General features: G+C 44.8%; 1 protein-coding gene across 1 annotated transcript in view; it reads left to right on the top strand.

The window, feature by feature from the left end:
* Positions 1-11,872, top strand: part of LOC137048709 (uncharacterized) — a 41,063-nt gene extending 29,191 nt beyond the window's left edge. The window contains exons 17-24 of the mRNA XM_067426930.1: positions 2,530-2,615; positions 2,835-2,984; positions 4,743-4,903; positions 5,034-5,213; positions 5,640-5,781; positions 5,866-6,050; positions 6,152-6,293; positions 11,685-11,872. Of these exons, the coding sequence (XP_067283031.1) occupies positions 2,530-2,615; positions 2,835-2,984; positions 4,743-4,903; positions 5,034-5,213; positions 5,640-5,781; positions 5,866-6,050; positions 6,152-6,293; positions 11,685-11,872 (1,234 nt within the window). The remainder of the gene's footprint in view (positions 1-2,529; positions 2,616-2,834; positions 2,985-4,742; positions 4,904-5,033; positions 5,214-5,639; positions 5,782-5,865; positions 6,051-6,151; positions 6,294-11,684) is intronic.
* The last annotated feature ends 7,100 nt before the right edge of the window (positions 11,873-18,972 follow it).

Here is an 18,972-nt window from a genome sequence, read left to right as displayed (position 1 = left end):
CCTCTTTGGGAACCATGAGGTAGCGACCGTAAAGCCGGACTCCCTGTCTGGCGGAGGGATACACAATATAGCCTCCTTTACCCTCAGGGAGCACACTTCCTGTTCCCTACCTGCCACTGGGCTGGGCCCACCACTATTCAGGCCACACCGATGAACCCCGGTGGTGGAACGCTGAACTGCAGTCTCTACCCTTTGCCCAAGGTACACAGGGCCCCAGCAGATATATTCGGGAGCATAACCATGCGCCGAGATATTCTACTAGGGGAACCAGCCTCTCAAGGCTGGTCTCTGGTACCCACCAAACCTCCTGCCCGACCCCCTGAAGCGGCCACCCGGCAGGGCTTAGTCGGGGAGGATTTTCGGTGTGCGAACACGTTCGCTGCCCAGCCGAGGTCTCCCTAGAGGCGGCTAGAGTAGCATGTGTTCGCAGGAAGTCAATGTGGCCCGAGCGTCATAGACGGCGGATCGCAGCATCGACTTCCAGAAAACTCCACAGAGGAGGCGACCTCGATCGCTCCTCTGGAGAGGGGGCTGGCCAGCAGGCCACTGGGCTGGGCACACCACTATCCAGGCCACACTGATGAACCCCGGTGGTGGAACACTGAACTGCAGTCTGCACCCTTTGCCCATGGTACACAGGGCCCAACAGATATATTCAGGAGCATAATGACTATGCGCTGATATATACTACTAGGGGAACCAGCCTCTCAAGGCTGGTCTCTGGTACCCACCGAGCCTCCTGCCCGACCCCCTGAAGCGGCCACCCGGCAGGGCTTAGTCGGGGAGGATTTTCGGTGTGCGAACGCGTTTGCTGCCCAGCTGCAGTCTTTCTAGAGGCGGCTAGAGCAGCATGCGTTCGCTGGAAGCCAATGTGGCCCGAGCGTCGTAGACGGCGGATCGCAGCATCGACTTCCAGAAGACTCCACAGAGGAGGCGATCTCGAACGCTCCCCGGGAGCAACACAATTTGGATGATAGGCTGAAATACCTAACTCCTCAAAGTCAGATAAATCCCATTTAATTGCACAGAATTAAATGCCACCAAAAACACCCAAATAGTGAACACAACTGGGATGATAGGCTGATAATCTAACTACTCAAAGTTAGATAAATCCCATTTAATTCCTCAGAAATAAATGCCACCATAATCACCCATCACGTGAACATGCTGAATGATAGGCTGAATAGACATATCTAACTCCTCAAAGTCAGATAATGTTTAATTTAAATTCCTCAGAATTAAATGCAGCCCTAATCACCAGACCATACTGTTTAAATATGTATTCAACTACTCGTCATCTACACGCTGCCTCAGCAACGCGAGATTCGAATCGTTCCCAACATATTTGGCTTTCATCCCTCGAGATGAAAGCCACAGGCGCGAGGCTGAAACACTCGAAAACGCACGTTTCTGTACGCTACGAGACATTTCTCAACGACCACAGCCAGCACCCTCAGGGGCTGACTGCAAGCCTCGCTAAACAGTATCACATGTACACATATAGCCTGTGTTCACTTCTGTTGCAGACCCTTAATGCACGCGCTGCCTCGGCAACGCGAGATCGAGCCTGCATTAAAAGGTGGCGGGCTCTCGTTTGCTTCACTCCGTCGACGCTGAGCACATCTAATTCCTCGGAATCAGATCGCTCAAGCATCTGGTTCTCCCTCCCGGGGAAGAGCCGCATCGCGGGCTTCCGCACGGGAACGGAGAACACCGGGTTACTACAGGCAGCCCCCTCGGGGACTGCCTGAGCACCTTATTTTATGAGTGAAGCAGTGTGTATGGTGTTTTAACGTCACCCGCCTCGATGCTGAGCACATCTAATTCCTCAGAATCAGACAGCTCAAGCATCGGACCCTCCAACCCGGGGGAAGATGCCGCCAAGCGGGCTTCCACACGGGGAGGAAGATCGTCGGAACTGTCAGGGGAGGATTGGGAAAGTGCCGCGGCAGTCCCGAAACCCTCTGACAAGTCCCGCTGTGAGCCCCATGATCTGCGACGCCGAGCCGCCTCAGCGACCGCGGGTCCAGAACCACGGGGCTCACGAGGCTGGCCGGTCTCATCGAACACGGCCAGCCGAGAGCGGAGCAGTCTGAGTGTCAGCAGCTCGCAGTGTTCACAGGCGGCTCCCTCGAGAGCCGCCCGAGCGTGCTGAACACCCAGACACTGCACACATAACAGGTGTGTATCCGATCCCGAGATGTAACGGGGACACGGATGCACACACTGCCTAAATGCACTCCTTCTCTCTTCCATACTTTTTAAATAAATCTTTCACACACACACTCGCAACTGGACAGACAACAGTAAATAGACAGACCAAACAGAGAGCGCTATGCTGAAGAGCAATAACTGCCGCCATTATGCGCCGGCCCCCCTTTTATACTTCCGGGTACGCCGTCACAATGACGTCATCACGCACGACCAATCGGATTGGACTAGTGTTTATTCAGGCTTCAGATTCGCTGATGCTTAGGGAGCATCCCCAAAGCGTTTCGACGCAGTGGGAAGTTCCCTCGATAAGGGAACCGTGAAAGAAGCTCTTGTGAACTATGCAGATGAGTTTGGGGAGCGAGATATTACGCCTGCTTTCAAGATAATTACTGATGGTCATGGTAAGAAAAAGTGAATTCTGTGTAATATTCTATCCATGTGTGTTGAGTCCTATGTGGTTTGTTATAAAGCAAAAATGAAAGCTGTGCAGGAATTGAATTGTGTTAGTTCGTTTTCTGTGTATTGTTGCTCTTCACCCATTGGAGTTTATTGTAGCCAAGTGCATAGGAAAAAATGTGTGATTGGGAAAGACTTGCTAATTTTAAAACTCTGTCAATCAGGAATCCTCTTTTCCAATGGAGAGAACTGGAGAGAAATGCGACGCTTTGCCCTCAGTAACCTGCGGGACTTCGGGATGGGCAAGAGAGGAAGTGAAGAAAAAATCATAGAGGAAATTCAGTATCTGAAAGGAGAGTTTGATAACTTTGAAGGTATAAGCTGAATGCACAAATGTGTAAAATCATCATGCAATGATGTGAAATCTGCAATCATGCTCTTACTTTAACCTGCTAAGCTGAATCTCAACTTTTGAAAAAATCCTAAGAAATGCATACTCAGACTAAATCAAATACAGTTTGTGAATCCTTTGCACTAAAAACATAATTATGGTCTCATTTGAAAGCAGACACCTGGCAGTTTACTGTAAAGTATAAAAGTATTTTATAATCAAAAATAGCTATAATAAGCTTCAAAGTTTTGTAAAGTTATTAGAAATTTATTTGTTTGAAATATCTTTATGAAAATAAAATTGAAGTTGGCCTTGTAGCAATCTAGAAATGCACTACAGCTAAAGCCACAAGTCTGACCATGTTATATTTCAGATCTGAAGATGATCAGTCTAAAACTCTGAATTTTATTAAATGTTTTACAAGATCGTTTCATGTGATTTTATTTTGAGATATCTCTAAAATATCAACTGATGTTTATTGCCATGTCTTCTGACTTTCATTCGGTGTATTGCCTCTATTGTTTAGAGGTGAAAACCGCCCCATTCAGTTTGTCTCCCCAGCACACATTCACACTTCTGCGGACTGGTTATGGCTCCAATTATTATTCCTTTGTCTGCATTATAATTACTAACGACTCTCTATTCAAACTGTACTATTCAAACCTAATCTCTAAATCAAACCTCTCACTTTACCTTCCCTGACTATCAAATGCATTTCGTCCAAATAAGTATTTCAGGATTTTACATTTAGAAAATGTTCATAAAAATTAAGTATTTCCTCAGTGGCAGGTGCATCAAGGGCAAGCTAGCATGTTAGCTTAGCACACCAGCAAAACTTGTTATAAAAAAATTATAATCATGTTTTATTCAAAACTTACTTCATATCACTTTATACATTTTCTAAGTCGAGTTTTTTTATGTAACTATCTGTGATCTCATGTAGCTTCGGGTCAAAAAATCTGACAGAAAATACACAATGCTAAAAGCTATGTGGAATAGCATTGCATTATAAACATAATCTATTATGAAACCAGACCAACCATTCATTGCCGCGATTGTGTGTTTATTGTCTTCAAACGTGTCTATCTGCATGAAATAGCAATCTGACGATCTCCGGAAGCTGTTTTGGTAATGTCAGATACTTCCTGAATGTCATACGGTGTGTCTGTTCTTCATCTGTACGATATTAGGACTGAATTTTCAGTAGTACAGCTTTCTAGCGCCCTCCAGCTGCCAGAATGAATTGAAAACACAGCACATCACAGTCTACTGCGCTCATAATGATACATCCGCGGATTTTGGATAAAGATTTAATAAATAATACTTCTCTGTATAGAAATTTGACTCAAACATGTGAGAATCTATCAATATTTCTCCACATCTGCACACATTTGAAATAAAAAACCCCTGAGGGAAGTCTTCATGACGACCACAGAGGAGTTTTTGATGAATGGGAGCAAATGCATATTACAATCAAAAGGTAGCGACGCTCATGATCATATTCATAACTCCTGGCACATATTAACACATTACGGTCACTTTAAGACTTTGAGAATAAAACAGAGGTAAAAAATTAAACTTTAGTCTTAGATCTTTTTAATGGTGTATAGTTTGTCAAGGTAATTTCTTACATCTGATAGTAATTTTGAGCTAATTTAAGCAAAGAGAGCTTCAGTGCATCCACGTCCTCGTGAACGGTAAGAGGATAATCCGTTGAGGGACATTTGTTTGCCCTTCACAGGGAAACCCTTCGACACAACCCAGCCTGTGAACTACGCTGTGTCAAACATCATCTCATCAATTGTGTACGGCAGCAGGTTTGAATACACAGACCCACAATTCACAAAAATGGTCGACAGGGCAAATGAAAATATTCGAGTTAGTGGATCAGCTTCTATGATGGTATGGAAGTAACTTCCATTTTTTTTTGACTTCATTTAAAAAAAACATATAATAATAATAATAATAATAATAATATATAATTATATTATTAAATAAATAATAATACTTGCATTTTGTCTCCATCTTGTAGCTTTATAATATATTTCCGTGGTTGGGTCCGTTCCTCAACAGCAAAAGGATTATTGTAAAAAATGTCTTGAAATCTAGAGCACAAATGAATATTTTGATCACTGGGCTGCTGGAGACTCTGAATCCACACGACCAGAGAGGGTTTGTCGACTCGTTTCTCATGCGCAAACAGAGTGAAGAGGTATGGAAATCACCTTATTGCATATAAACATATAAAGCATTTACAATAAGATTCAATTTGTAAACATTAGTTAACATGAACTAAAAATGGAAAATATTTTTAAAGCATTTATTAATCTTAGTTAATGTAACTAACTAACTAATGAGACCTTATTTTAAAGTGTTACCTTCACTTTTTGCCTGAGTTTCCATTGTATTCTTGTTGGTTTTGTACAGTTTCCTTTATTAGCTTTTGTTACCATGGTCGTTTATTGTTTGATTCATGCACTGCTCCTGTTTTGGTTAGTATATACGGATCCTGTTTTCTGTTTCCTGTTTTCTTTTTTCCATCTTCTCCAATAATAGTTGGCTTTTATTATATACAGAATATAATTTTAGTAAATTGTAGTATTTTAGTGAAAAGGATAAATTTGTGCATACTTGTCAGAAATCCGGCAATAGGGACACATACTTTCACCAGGAGAATCTTCTCATGACGGTGGGAAATCTGTTTTCTGCTGGAACTGACACGACAGGAACGACTCTGCGCTGGGGTTTGATGCTCATGGCAAAATACCCTCATATACAGGGTAAAAACACAGTAATGCCAAGAGTTTCCTGTGCAGAGTCCATTGGTGTCCATAAGAACAAATGTACTTTGCATTTGTGTGCAGATCGAGTTCATGAGGAGATTGACCAAGTGATCGGTGGACGTCAGCCAGTGGTGGAAGATAGAAAGAAATTACCATACACAGACGCTGTGATTCATGAAACTCAGAGACTGGCCAACATAGTGCCCATGAATCTCCCTCATAAGACCAGCTGTGATGTTCACTTCAATGGATACTTCATCGAGAAGGTCAGTCAGAAGAATAAATAATTACATGACCAATGGAAAATATAAAGAAATGGAAATGATAATTAGAGATCATTTAATTGGGTCTTTTCTCCATTCTCTAGGGTACCACTGTCATTCCTCTGTTGACGTCTGTATTGAAGGACGGAAGTGAATGGGAGAAACCAAACAGTTTTTACCCAGAACACTTTCTTGATGAGAAGGGCCAGTTTGTCAAGAGAGATGCTTTCATGCCCTTTTCTGCAGGTACAGTCAAATCTAAGCACACAGTGTCTTGAAGAAATACACATTTGATTTGGAATTAAAATTTCCCTATCTCGAGGGAACTTCGAGCTGCGTCGAAACGCTAGGGGACGCCTCTGCGTGCCATGTCATGAAGCACTTGTGTAATCAGTCCAATAGCGGGACGATACGTCACGGGCAGGTGACGTCATCGACCAGGAAGCTATAAAGCATGCCCGGACCAAACAGTCACTAGCTTCTGTGTCTTCACAAAGCGCTCTGTGTGATATTGTATGTCCATTTATTGTGTGTGTGTCAAAAGAAAAAGAAAAAGAATGTCTAGTCAGTTCAGGCGATGTGTCACTCCCTGCCCTCGTTACATCACGGGTGGGGATACACATGACCTGTGTGTAATGTGTTTGGGGCTCGAGCATGCCCAGTCAGCTCTCGAGGGGGTTGGCTGCGAGCATTGCGAGAGTCTCCCAATGCGTACATTAAGATCACGCCGGGCACTCTTCGAGGAGAGTGCTTTGGCTCGCGGTCCTCAGGGCTCGGGTCCCGCTGCTGCCGAGGCACAGCGAAGGCTCGCGTCTTGGGGATCGCAGTTAGATCTGGTGGCGGGGTTAAAGACGGGTGATCCCCTATCTGTGCCCTTACCCACTGGATCTCAAGCCTCAGCTTGTGAGTTGGAAGCACGCTCTGCGGTTTCTTCCGCTCGCGCTGAGGCACAAGATCAGCTGCAGCACTCCAGTTCCGAGGAATTGGATGTTGTAAGCGTAAATGAAACTGACAAACTACTTCCACCATTACACACACACGCACAGGAGGAGCTAATGGAGGTTGTCACTCGTGCCGTTGCCAGATTAAGTTTAGACTGGCCGGCCGAGCGTTATGAGTCACAAAAGCACACAAGCAGGCTATATACCCTCATATACACAACCTACTAAGCGGGGCTTGCCATTTTTCCCGGACCTAAACCAGCGTCAGCCAGAGTTTTCAACCCGCTCATGGTTATGCGGCGATGCCGCGGGTGGAAGTGACGCTCGCGAGCTATCTCTCCCCCGAGTCAGCATCGTCGCTGCAAGCCCCGCAGCTGCCCACCAAGCCCGTAAGAACAACATCAGCACTGGTGGGCAGGGCGTACTCGGCAGCCGGGCAGGCGGCCGCCTGTTTACATACGGTGGCCGTCCTGCAAGCATATCAGGCAGATTTATTGGGGGATATTAATGAAGAAACAGAGAAGTGGGGAGAGAAACGATCGCCGAAATTAGGCGGGCGGCAGATTTGTCTCTTCGTGCCACCAGGGAGACGGCCAGATCCATCGGCTGCTTTATGGCAGCCCTGGTGGCCACGGAGAGACATTTATGGTTAAATTTGTCAGATATTAAAGAACGTGACAAAAAGTTCCTTATGGATTCGCCCCGTCTCGCCTACTGGCTTCTTTGGTGACGCTGTAACAACAGTCGTCGACCGTTACCAGGAGGCCAGGAAGCAGGCGGCGGCATTTCAAAAATTTCTCCCCCGCAAATCATATCCCCCAGGGGCTGCCGGGCGGGGGCAGCCCCAGCCAAGTACATCCTCCTCCGCAGCGCATCGAGCGCAACAAAAACAGAGGGTGGCCGCTCGGGCCCCCCCGCAGAGAGAACGGGGGACCAGGCGACGCGCTCAGCCGGGACCTTCTCGCGGTAGGACGGATCTGAGGACGGTCCTTACCGCTAGGAAGGCCTCGGCTAAGAAGTCCTGACGCCAAGAGCGCAGGGCTTCCGATTGCAGTCCCCTTCGGGAAAGTGCGGCTCGCCGAGGCGCCCGCTCTTTCCCGGTGCCATCGGGGGGGCGGTCTGCCAACCCTGCCACCATTGGTGCTTCAGGGCGCGGCGGTCCCCGGCGAACGCATATCTCCATGTCCGCCCGGAAACGTAGCGGCTTGGGGATGTTCGCGCCCTCTCGGGAGGGCCCCTGGGTGGTCAGTTCGGTTGCTACCTGCCGGTTATCCGTTACAGGACACCGGGCTGACCACACAGGAAAATCCAGAGACCAGCCTCGAGAGGCTGGTTCCATTAGTAGATTTTCTGGCAGCGTGGAAACTTCTGCCGAATGTCTCAGAATGGGTCCTGCGTACAATAGAAAAAGGGTACAGAATTCAATTCGGGTTACACCCGCCCGTGTTCAACGGGGTTACTACCACGGTAGTAAGCCCCGAGCAGGCTCTGGTAATGGAACAAGAGGTACAGACTCTTCTGCGAAAAGAGGCTATAGAACGGGACCCTCCCCACTGCAGAGAGTCGGGGTTTTACAGCCTGTACTTCATAGTTCCAAAGAAGGATGGGGGGTTAAGTCCGATCTTAGATCTGCGTCATCTAAACAGAGCAATAAAAAGATTAAAATTCAAAATGCTCACGATAAAACAGATCTTGTGTCACATCAGGTCCGAGGACTGGTGCGTCCCGATAGATTTAAAAGATGCGTATTTCCACATCTCCATCCTTCCGCAGCACAGACAGTTCCTCAGGTTCGCTTTTGGGGGAAAAGCGTACCAATATCGAGTGCTGCCATTCGGTCTAGCTTTATCGCCCCGCACTTTCACGAAGTGCGTGGATGCAGCTCTGGCTCCGCTGCGACTCCAGGGCATCCGCGTGCTAAATTACATTGACGATTGGCTAGTGTTAGCACAGTCGAAACAACTGGCGGTTCAGCATCAAGATGCTGTTCTCGCCCACATGAAGGTGTTGGGGCTAAGGTTAAACGAAAAGAAAAGTATGTTGGCACCACAGCAGAGCATTACTTGTCTGGGGGTAGTTTGGGACACGAGAACGATGTCGCCTCGGCTATCTCCGCCCAGGGTAAAAACGATCCTGAATACAGTCAACCAGATAAAGCTAGGCCAGTCACTCACTGTCAAACACTTTCAAAGAGTGTTGGGTTTGATGGCAGCAGCGTCCAACGTGATACCTTTTGGCCTGCTGTACATGAGACCCTTACAGTGGTGGCTCAGGACCAAGGGGTTCTCCCCGAGGGGAAACCCTTTTCGCTTAATCAAGGTCACACGGCGCTGCCTACGTGCCTTGGTGAAGTGGAAAGATCCTTGGTTCCTTTCCCAAGGTCCAGTTCTGTGGGCTCCTTGTCGTCGCGTAATGCTAACGACGGATGCCTTCCTAACTGGCTGGGGAGCGGTCATGAGTGGCCGCTCGGCCCAAGGTCTGTGGAGGGGCCATCAGTTCTCCTGGCACATAAACCAGCTGGAGCTGATGGCTGTGTTTCAGGCACTCAAACACTTCCTCCCAGACCTACGGGGCCGCCATGTGTTAGTTCGGTCAGACAACACTTCGGTGGTCTCGTATATAAATCACCAGGGGGGATTGAGATCGCGTCGGTTGTGGAAGCTCACGCATCACATGCTAATATGGCCCTAAGGCAAGATGCTCTCGCTCAGGGCGATGTACATCCCGGGGGTCCTGAATGTAGCGGCAGACTCCCTGTCGAGGCAGGGAGTGGTGCCGGGGGAATGGAGGCTCCACCCCGAGGTGGTGGAGGAGCTGTGGATCCGCTTTGGGTGAGCCCAGGTGGATCTGTTTGCGTCTCGAGAGACGACACACTGTCCAGCATTCTTTTCCCTCACACATCCAGCCCCGCTGGGGCTGGACGCAATGGTACAGACGTGGCCGAGGCTGCGTCTGTATGCCTTTCCCCCTCTGGCGTTGCTCCCAGGAGTGCTGGAGAGAGTCCGCCGGGACGGGGTTCAGCTCTTATTGGTAGCCCCGTTCTGGCCGGGCCGAGTATGGCTCCCAGACATCATGTCTCTCCTAGAGGGTCCTCCCTGGGAAATCCCAGTCAGGAGGGATCTTCTTTCGCAGGCCGGGGGGTCAGTACTGCACCCGCGCCCGGAACTGTGGAAACTGTGGGCTTGGCCCCTGAGGGGGCCCAGTTCATAAACACGGGTCTATCGACTGAAGTGATAGAGACCATGTTGCACTCCAGAGCACCATCCACAAGGAGACTTTACGCACTCAAATGGAGAGTTTTTGTCGCCTGGTGTACGCACCAGACTTTGGACCCTGTTAACTGCCCGGTCGGTTCAGTTCTCGAGTTCTTGCAAGAAAAATTATCCGCAGGGTTATCCCCGTCGTCTCTGAAAGTGTATGTGTCGGCGATATCTGCGTATCATAATCCATTAAATAACGCATCATTAGGGAGACACCCGTGGGTCACGCGTTTCCTCCGTGGTACCTTGAGGCTCAGACCTGCGGCACGCTCGAGGGTGCCGACCTGGGACCTGGCCATAGTGCTGGAAGGCCTTATGTTGGCTCCCTTCGAGCCGTTAGAGGAAGTGTCAGAAAAGTTCCTCACACTAAAAACAGTGTTTCTTCTAGCGATTTCATCACTGAAAAGAGTAGGAGACCTACAGGCTCTATCAGTAGCACCTTCTTGCCTTGAGTTTGCACCAGGAATGGTGAAAGCATTTCTCTTCCCGAGGGAAGGATATGTTCCCAAGGTCCCGACTAATGTGCCGGGACCAGTTATGCTGCAGGCTTTCTGTCCGCCTCTGTTCACTAGTCAAGACCAAGAGAAGCTAAATCTGCTATGTCCGGTCAGGGCCCTAGATGCATATGTCCACAGAGCTGCCCTGTGGCGAAAGTCAGAACAGTTGTTCGTATGTTTTGGGTCCTTCAGTAAGGGAAAATCGGCTTCAAAGCAGACGCTTAGCAAGTGGATAGTCGAGGCTATTTCGCTCGCTTATGAGTCGGTCGGACATCCTTCACCTATGAGGGTCCGCGCCCACTCTACTAGGAGTATGGCTGCCTCTATGGCTCTTATTTCGGGAGTTTCACTGTCAGAGGTTTGTGATGCGGCTGGGTGGTCCTCTCCGCATACATTTGTGAGGTTTTACAATTTAGTCGTAGCCTCCACTCCGGGGTCCCGGGTGTTTCTGGGTTAAATCACACATACAGACATTTGGGACTCTGGCGGCGTGGGTATTGAGGTCCACTAGCGTTTCGACGCAGCTCAAAGTTCCCTCGAGATAGGGAACGTCTCAGGTTACGTATGTAACCATGGTTCCCTGAGAGGGAACGAGACGCTGCGTCGAGATGCCATACTCCCGCCATGCCTGTGATCGATTTGTTCGACTTTTTCCAGAAGCTAGTGACTGTTTGGTCCGGGCATGCTTTATAGCTTCCTGGTCGATGACGTCACCCGCCCGTGACGTATCGTCCCGCTATTGGACTGATTACACAAGTGCTTCATGACATGGCACGTAGAGGCGTCCCCTAGCGTTTCGACGCAGCGTCTCGTTCCCTCTCAGGGAACCATGGTTACATACGTAACCTGAGACGAACTCTCTCTCTCTCTCTCTCTCTCTCTCTCTCTCTCTCTCTCTCTCTCTCTCTCTCTCTCTCTCTCTCTCTCTCTCTCTCTCAGGCCGAAGGGTTTGTCTTGGAGAAAGTTTGGCCAGGATGGAGCTTTTCCTGTTTTTCACTTCCCTCCTCCAGAGCTACCACTTCACAACTGCACCTGGAGTGTCCGAAGAGGATTTGGATCTCAAAGGAATAGTCGGAATCACGTTAAGTCCGTCCCCACACAAGCTGTGTGTGATCAGACGCTCCTGATACTACAATCAAAATAGAAACAACATGTTTTACTTCATTTTAAATAAGAACTAACATGATTAACTTTTTCTGATTTAATTCACAAAATGTAAGTATGCAAATAACTCCAGGAATCTAAGAAATGTGTAAAAATCACTTCTGACTTATTTTATTGCTTGAAACTCCTTGAGCAGCTGGAGCATGCATTGTGTTTGTTCACTTTTTAATGTATTTTTTTGTGTGTTTTTACACAAAAATTAACATCCTTTAACAAAATTACTTAAGAGGTGCTATATAAAGTAAGATTCAAAATAATGAAATAAATAATGAAAGCATTATGTCCCCCTGAGATGAGAGATTTTTGTATTTTAGTTCTGGAAAAAATCCTCCAATGACACAAATATCGTCATTTTGCATCATCGGAGGATTTTTTGCCCAGAGGCTAGCGACAACAGCCAATAGAAGGAGCTATTTCCGCATGTTTCAGCCTGCCCACATATGGGGTGCCATTTGTAAAGCGGCTCGCGCTGAAAATAACAGCAACATTTTGTCACATTTAACTTCAAACTTATGTCCAAGAGTCAATTTCCTTGGATGAGATGGTTTTTATTTGTTACTTATTGGACATGATGCTATGCCCTATAAACACTCACTGACCTCCTCAAGCTTTTATTTTGCCACTTCCGGTTATCGGAATTTTGAATTTGCATATTAGTTAAATATTTAGTTATACCCGAAACATTTAGATTCAATATTTAGATTTAACATTTAGATTAAGATTTACATTTAGATTTAACATTTAGATTCAGATTTAACATTTAGGTGTAACATTTAATATTTAGATTTAACTATTTAAAATATCTCTAAGTTGACAAATATTGTTGTAAATGTGCTAAAAAGTGACCATCAAAAATTAATAACAGTTTTTAAACATTGTTTAAAGCTAAATGTGACAAAATGTTACTCTTATTTTCAGTGCGAGTCGCTTTGCAAACGCCGCCCCATACCCACAGGGGTAGGATCGCACTCACAGTGCTCTGCTCAGACAGCGGCGGGCATTCATGTAAATTAAACTGTGCGGGGCAAAGTGAGTGTCAACTTTTCTTAATTCCTATGAAAGTTAAGCTTCCAAAGGCATGAACTGAAAATGAGCAAGATGAAACACGAGCTGTGAAAGTATGCGGCGCCCAAGCTTACCTCGGCTCTCGTGATGAATGTAATCTGACTCCTGCTGCGTTTGTGCTGTGACATTCCTTTGGTTCACTCACACTATGTTGAACAGAAACGTTCAGTTTTTAATTGTAGTGTCTGTTCTTAAGCTAAACTAAATAATTTTATTAATATGAAAATGAAAAGGGTAGGGGCAGTGTCAAGTGATAACCAGTAGCCGGGTGGCCTCGTAGGGCAGCGAAGCAAGTGCATTCTGGGAGTTTTCTTCTTTCATCCGCATGAGCCAAACATACATTTTCTGTCTTTTCTCAGTCTAGAAGGCACACAATTCACATTTATACTACATTAATGACTCAATTTCAATACACATTCATCTTCCCAGCGCTGAACTAGCCCTTTAATGTTTGACGTCATACAGGTGTCTGCAGTTCTCTGTGTTTTCTTTGTTTTCTTCTCAGTGTTTAGTGCCTGTTTTATATTTGTTATCCACATTAAATTCCCCTACATTTGGATCCTCATCTCTGCCTGCCGTCTTTGATTTCATGTGTGCCCTGTGACTATATTTTCATCTATGCAGAAAATTGTAGTTGTGACCTCAACTAACTGAGCCATGCTAACCTGCTGAATATGTACTGGTGGATAAATATTTATCAAATTATTTGTGATTATTTATGATATGCTGGAGCTAAATAAAATGTTTTGCAAGATAAAATGCTGGTAATCTTTGCAGTTTGCCAGATCTTAAGCAATCATTTTACTTTAATGACAAGATTTGATGTACAAAAAAACTTTTTTTTTCTGGACCTGTTAGTTTCAATAATAAAAATGCATTTTAGATTAATAAAGAAAATCTTTGTAGCGGTATTCTTAAAAATATAACTGTAATATATAACTGTAAACTGCTGTGTATTTATAACAACAATATTGGATTGTGCCTTAGTTTTCTTACTCCACCTCCAAGACCAGACACTCCCACTTTAGCTGTGTATTTGAACCCCAACCTCCAAGTCTTTCATGTATTTTTCTGTGAATATGGCTTTCATGGAAGTATTTCTCCAGGTTTCCAGCACAGGAACATTAATATATTGCTTGCTTCTGCTCTTGGTTGTTTATCTCCTATTCTTCAGGTCTCCGAGAGATGGAAATGAACCTCCAGGGCCAACACTCTTGCCACTCTTGGGAAATCTGCTAATATTGGATGTCAACAATCCACATTTGAGCCTGTGTGAGGTAAGAATAACTTAATATCAGTCCTGCTGGGTAACCACTTCAGCAGCCTGGTGAGTTTTTACAGAGAACAAATCTTTTTTACTACTGGAAGAATAAATTATAGTTTACTCAGAAATGGCAATTCATTTATTCATTTATGTGAATCGATTCGTCAAGACTGTTTTCTAAGACGCCACCTGTCCGTGAACGTGTAAAGCACTATGTTTATAAAGTATCTTCTTATTAAACTGTTTGTACACTTACAAAGTTTTCAATCGTTCGGTTTGCATGTAGGGACCCTCATTATGCTACCGTGTTAGTGTGAGGCTATTTTGTTAAATAGTCACAAAATATGCTGCAATGAAATATAGACACTAAGTGTAAATATAATCTAGTTGCTATTTATACTTGTTACGGTGCTGGATGCAGCAGAGAAGAGGAGATCCAAGACTTCCAAACAAAATGGGGTTTTATTCTTTGAATTAGGGGGTTGCTGAGAGGGTTCGCGTAGGCGGGGGTGGCCTCGTGGGAGGCTGGAGCGGCCTCGTGGGTATACTGGAGTGGCGTCGTGGGAAGCTTGAAGCGTCCTCGTGGGAAGCCTGGAGTGCCCTCGTGGGAAGCTTGGAGCGCCCTCGTGGGAAGCTTGGAGCACCCTCGTGGGAAGCCTGGGGCGGCCTTGTGGGAAGCCTGGAGCGGCCTCGTGGGAAGCCTGGAGCGGCCTGGTGGGAAGCCTGGAGAGGCCTCGTGGGAAGCCTGGATAGGCCTCATGGGAAGCCTGGATAGGCCTCATGGGAAGCCTGGAGTGGCCTCGTGGGAAGCCTGGGGCGGCCTCGTGGGAAGCCTGGACAGGGAAAAGTCGATTAGCCAGCTGTTCTGCTCTGGCTCTCCCGTGGATACTGCACTCTCTGCCCAAGATGAGGCCTCGGTGGTAGCCATCTCTGCTGGGGGCGATGGCTTCTTGCCGGACCTCCTCCTCCACCTTTTGGACCCTGGGGCAGGCAGGGCTACACCGGATGGCCCACTGGAGGGATAGGTGGAGGAGACCGGCTGTTGGTGAACTGGCCAGGCCGCGTGTGTTTCTGACAGGACTGGATGAGGAAGACACACATTCTCTGGTTTCTCTTCAATCTCGAACTCAGAAAAATTTAGGAACAAAATCAGATTGATTGTCTCGACCAGGGAATAGGAACAGGCAGGTTCCAGAAATCAAATGGTGTCCTCATCAAGACCAATCAGAAACACTGCATTAAGCGGGGCATCTGGCCAGTTCACCAGATATGCAAGCTCTGAGAAATCCTCTACATACCTCTCCAGCGGGCGTCCGCCCTGCCTAAGCCCCACAGGCGATCCTCCGCAACTGAATACTCTGGGGACTCAGGAGACAGCGGGACAAGGAAGATTCCCATCCTTGTCTGGAAGTCTTTGCAGTTGAGTCCGGTCTACTGCTACGGTGTTGGATGCAGCAGAGAAGAGGAGATCCAAGACTTCCAAACAAAATGGGCTTTTATTCAAAACTAACAAAGAACGGAACATCTAACACCAAATAACTTAACTTCAGACCGGACAAGTAAGGAATGATCATGAGGAAACTAAATACACACACTGATGACTGACATAGCAAGGGTCTATAGGTGACACAGATGACAAGACACAGCTGAATGAACTAAACTAACGAGAACGGAAAAGTGGCGTGAAACAGAACAAAGGAAACATGTGACCAAACTCAAAACAGGAAATACATAAAAAACACGACAACTGAAACACAGATATATAACAATACTAAGTGCAAATAGTGATAGATGCTATTTAAATAGCAACTAGACACTCAGTTGCAGAGGTGGGTAGTAACAAATTACATTTACTTCGTTACATTTACTTGAGTACATTTTTTGGGTAACTTGTACTTTTAGAGTATATTTAAAAATGGGTACTTTTACTTTTACTCAAGTACATTTCTTGTGAAAAAACTGTACTTTTACTTCTTAAAATTCGGTGGCGTTTCTCCGCTACTGTCAATGGTGATAATTAATTATATATTTTAAAATAAGTATGACTTGCATATCTCGCGAAACGTTGGAGAGGCTGCTTCGCGAGAGGTGGATACGCATCACCCGCATAAAATTAGCGCGCCTTTAGTAGTCAGAAGATGATGGCCGAAGCAGAGGGAGATGTGTGTGAGCTACGGCAGATCACCCGTACGTGGCCTCAAGTTCAGCCTGTTTTCTGAACTTAGAACAGTTTCATAATTTAATGCATTCTGTGTGCACCAATATGAACGGACATCTCAGCATACAATAATTCCAGCTCCAACCTGAGAAAACAGCGGTAAGTGTAACAATGCTGCCTATATTTGAACACTATTAATGGTAATTTGGTAACTATGGGAACTTTTCCTTTATTGTAATACTATTTCACATACTGTCCGAGTGTTTTCCTTATATGCGCTCTTGTGCAAGCATTGACAAATCATTTGAATCCTCTGAACACACGTCCACAAACAAACGTTCACTTCTGCACATTTACATATTTTTTTTTTCTCTCACAAAATGAGCAACCTTATTGGCAAAATGTACCTTGTGTTTTTGTAAACCACAAAATACGTACCAATACACACTGCAGTTGCCAACAGAAATGAACACTATAGGCAGAATAACTGAATTTTTTTAGTCTATGGTTTGTAAACTAAAACATTTAGAATTTTGCGTCACAGCTCCATGTTCTGCTTTTCTGATTCACCAGATTTGCTCGATAGCTCAGCTGATACAGATTTGTATTTGCAATGCGAAAAGCTTGAGAACAAACCCCATGAAGAACGAGTCTTGATAAAAGAGCTCAAAGACGAGTTCAAAACACAAGCTAAAAATATATGGACACAATTTTATTTTTGTCACATTTGCTTTTGTTAACATGGGTGTACGTTAAAAACACAACGTAACAAAACATGTCAGATTCACGCACATCTGTTCTGGGAAAAAATAAGCTTTTAGCGCCACCCAGTGGACATTTCACTTTGAAACTGTCGCAATATGTACGTATTGGTACATATTTTGTGGTTTGCAAAAACGTTGCCATAAGGTACTCATGAGATCAGGCTAAAAACTAAACAAATTGAATAGCCTAATCAATGTAACATCTTGCATTTATACACAAATCCGGACAGACAACAGTCTGCAGTGTATACATACATTTAAAAATGGGACTGTATTTTTAAGAATGCATATACTTTTAAAATAAGAACAAAGTATGTTTTAAAAAGAGCTGTGGTTAGCCCAGCACACCATTAATTTACACTGTTTAACCATTAAACACACACACACACACACACACACACACACACACACACACACACACACACACACACACACACACACACACACACACATACACACACACACAAATATTTGGAGGTGTGTAAAAGCTCTCTAAGTAGTCTGAAATTCAGGGTTTTTGCTTCGTATCAATAAGATCGAAAGTAACTAGTAACTTAGTACTTGAGTAGTTTTTTCATCTAATACTTTTTTTACTCTTACTCAAGTAACTATTACGATTGTTACTTTTACTTTACTTGAGTAAATATTTCCGTAAGTACTTGTACTTTTACTTGAGTAAAGATTTTGGCTACTCTACCCACCTCTGCTCAGTTGCAAAAGTTTTATTAACACTCAGTGAAAATAGAATATTATCTTAATGATAATTTCTATTTACAATAAGTGCAAATAGCAACAGATGCTATTTACACCAAGTGTTAATATTAATAATATTTTCTTAGTGATAGATGATATTTACATTAACTGTAAATAGCTGAAGATTTTATTTACTAAGTGAAAATAGATATAAATTCTATTTACACCATATAAAAGTGCAGTTCTTTGTTATATAAATTGTAGCGATAATGGCAGATGGTAATTAGCCATCTGTGACCGAATGACCATGATGGCCAGAGCTTGAACCCCTCCTGGGATGCCCTAATCAGATCATAACATAAACAAAAGGTACCATACGAAATTGTGAGAAGGCATTGTGAGCGTTGAAGTTGATGACACCTCACTCAATAAGATTCTGCTCCCTTCTGGAGCCTGTCTCTAGTGGCCAGTCTATGAATTGCAGTTTGCATTACTTCCGTATTGGCTTCAAGAGAGATCGCAGGAGGTTGCCGCTTGGTTTAAATACATCATCCATTTTGATTAAATCACAAGGAAGGGGGGAGTTCAATAGACAAATGAAGGTTCACACATTTGGACCCCCTTTCACAAATGGGTGGAGTCTAAATTATTATGGGCGGAAAATGGTTGGCGTGACGGGGTTGAGTTCACACTAAGGGATGTAACTTTATAAGTTGTTTTTTTTATCAAATATCTTGCATTTTTTTATTTTTTTTATTTTCAGAAGCAAAGAATACAAATAAATACTTGCATTATTGCCAAAAATTATAGACACTTTGCACATTTTATTAATTATTTTCCAAGTACAAATTCAGCAAAGAACCTCAGGGACATGACAAAATGCTTGCTGTAAAACAGAAATAACATTTTTTTTAATGATAAAAAATATTTAAATGCAATAATTATTTGTATTCATTATAAAGGACATACCAAAGTATTGTGAAAAGCTTTTAACCTCTCGACAAAAACTCACTATTACAATGTTACAGGTAGTGTTGTAGTCAAGACCACCTAAACCGAGACCAAGACAAGACCAAGACTTTGAAGGGCCGAGACCAAGACAAGACCAAGACTTTGAAG

Source organism: Pseudorasbora parva, chromosome 2, assembly GCF_024679245.1.
Source record: "Pseudorasbora parva isolate DD20220531a chromosome 2, ASM2467924v1, whole genome shotgun sequence".
Taxonomy (NCBI): domain Eukaryota; kingdom Metazoa; phylum Chordata; class Actinopteri; order Cypriniformes; family Gobionidae; genus Pseudorasbora; species Pseudorasbora parva.
This window is presented reverse-complemented; position numbering and strand designations above follow the sequence as displayed.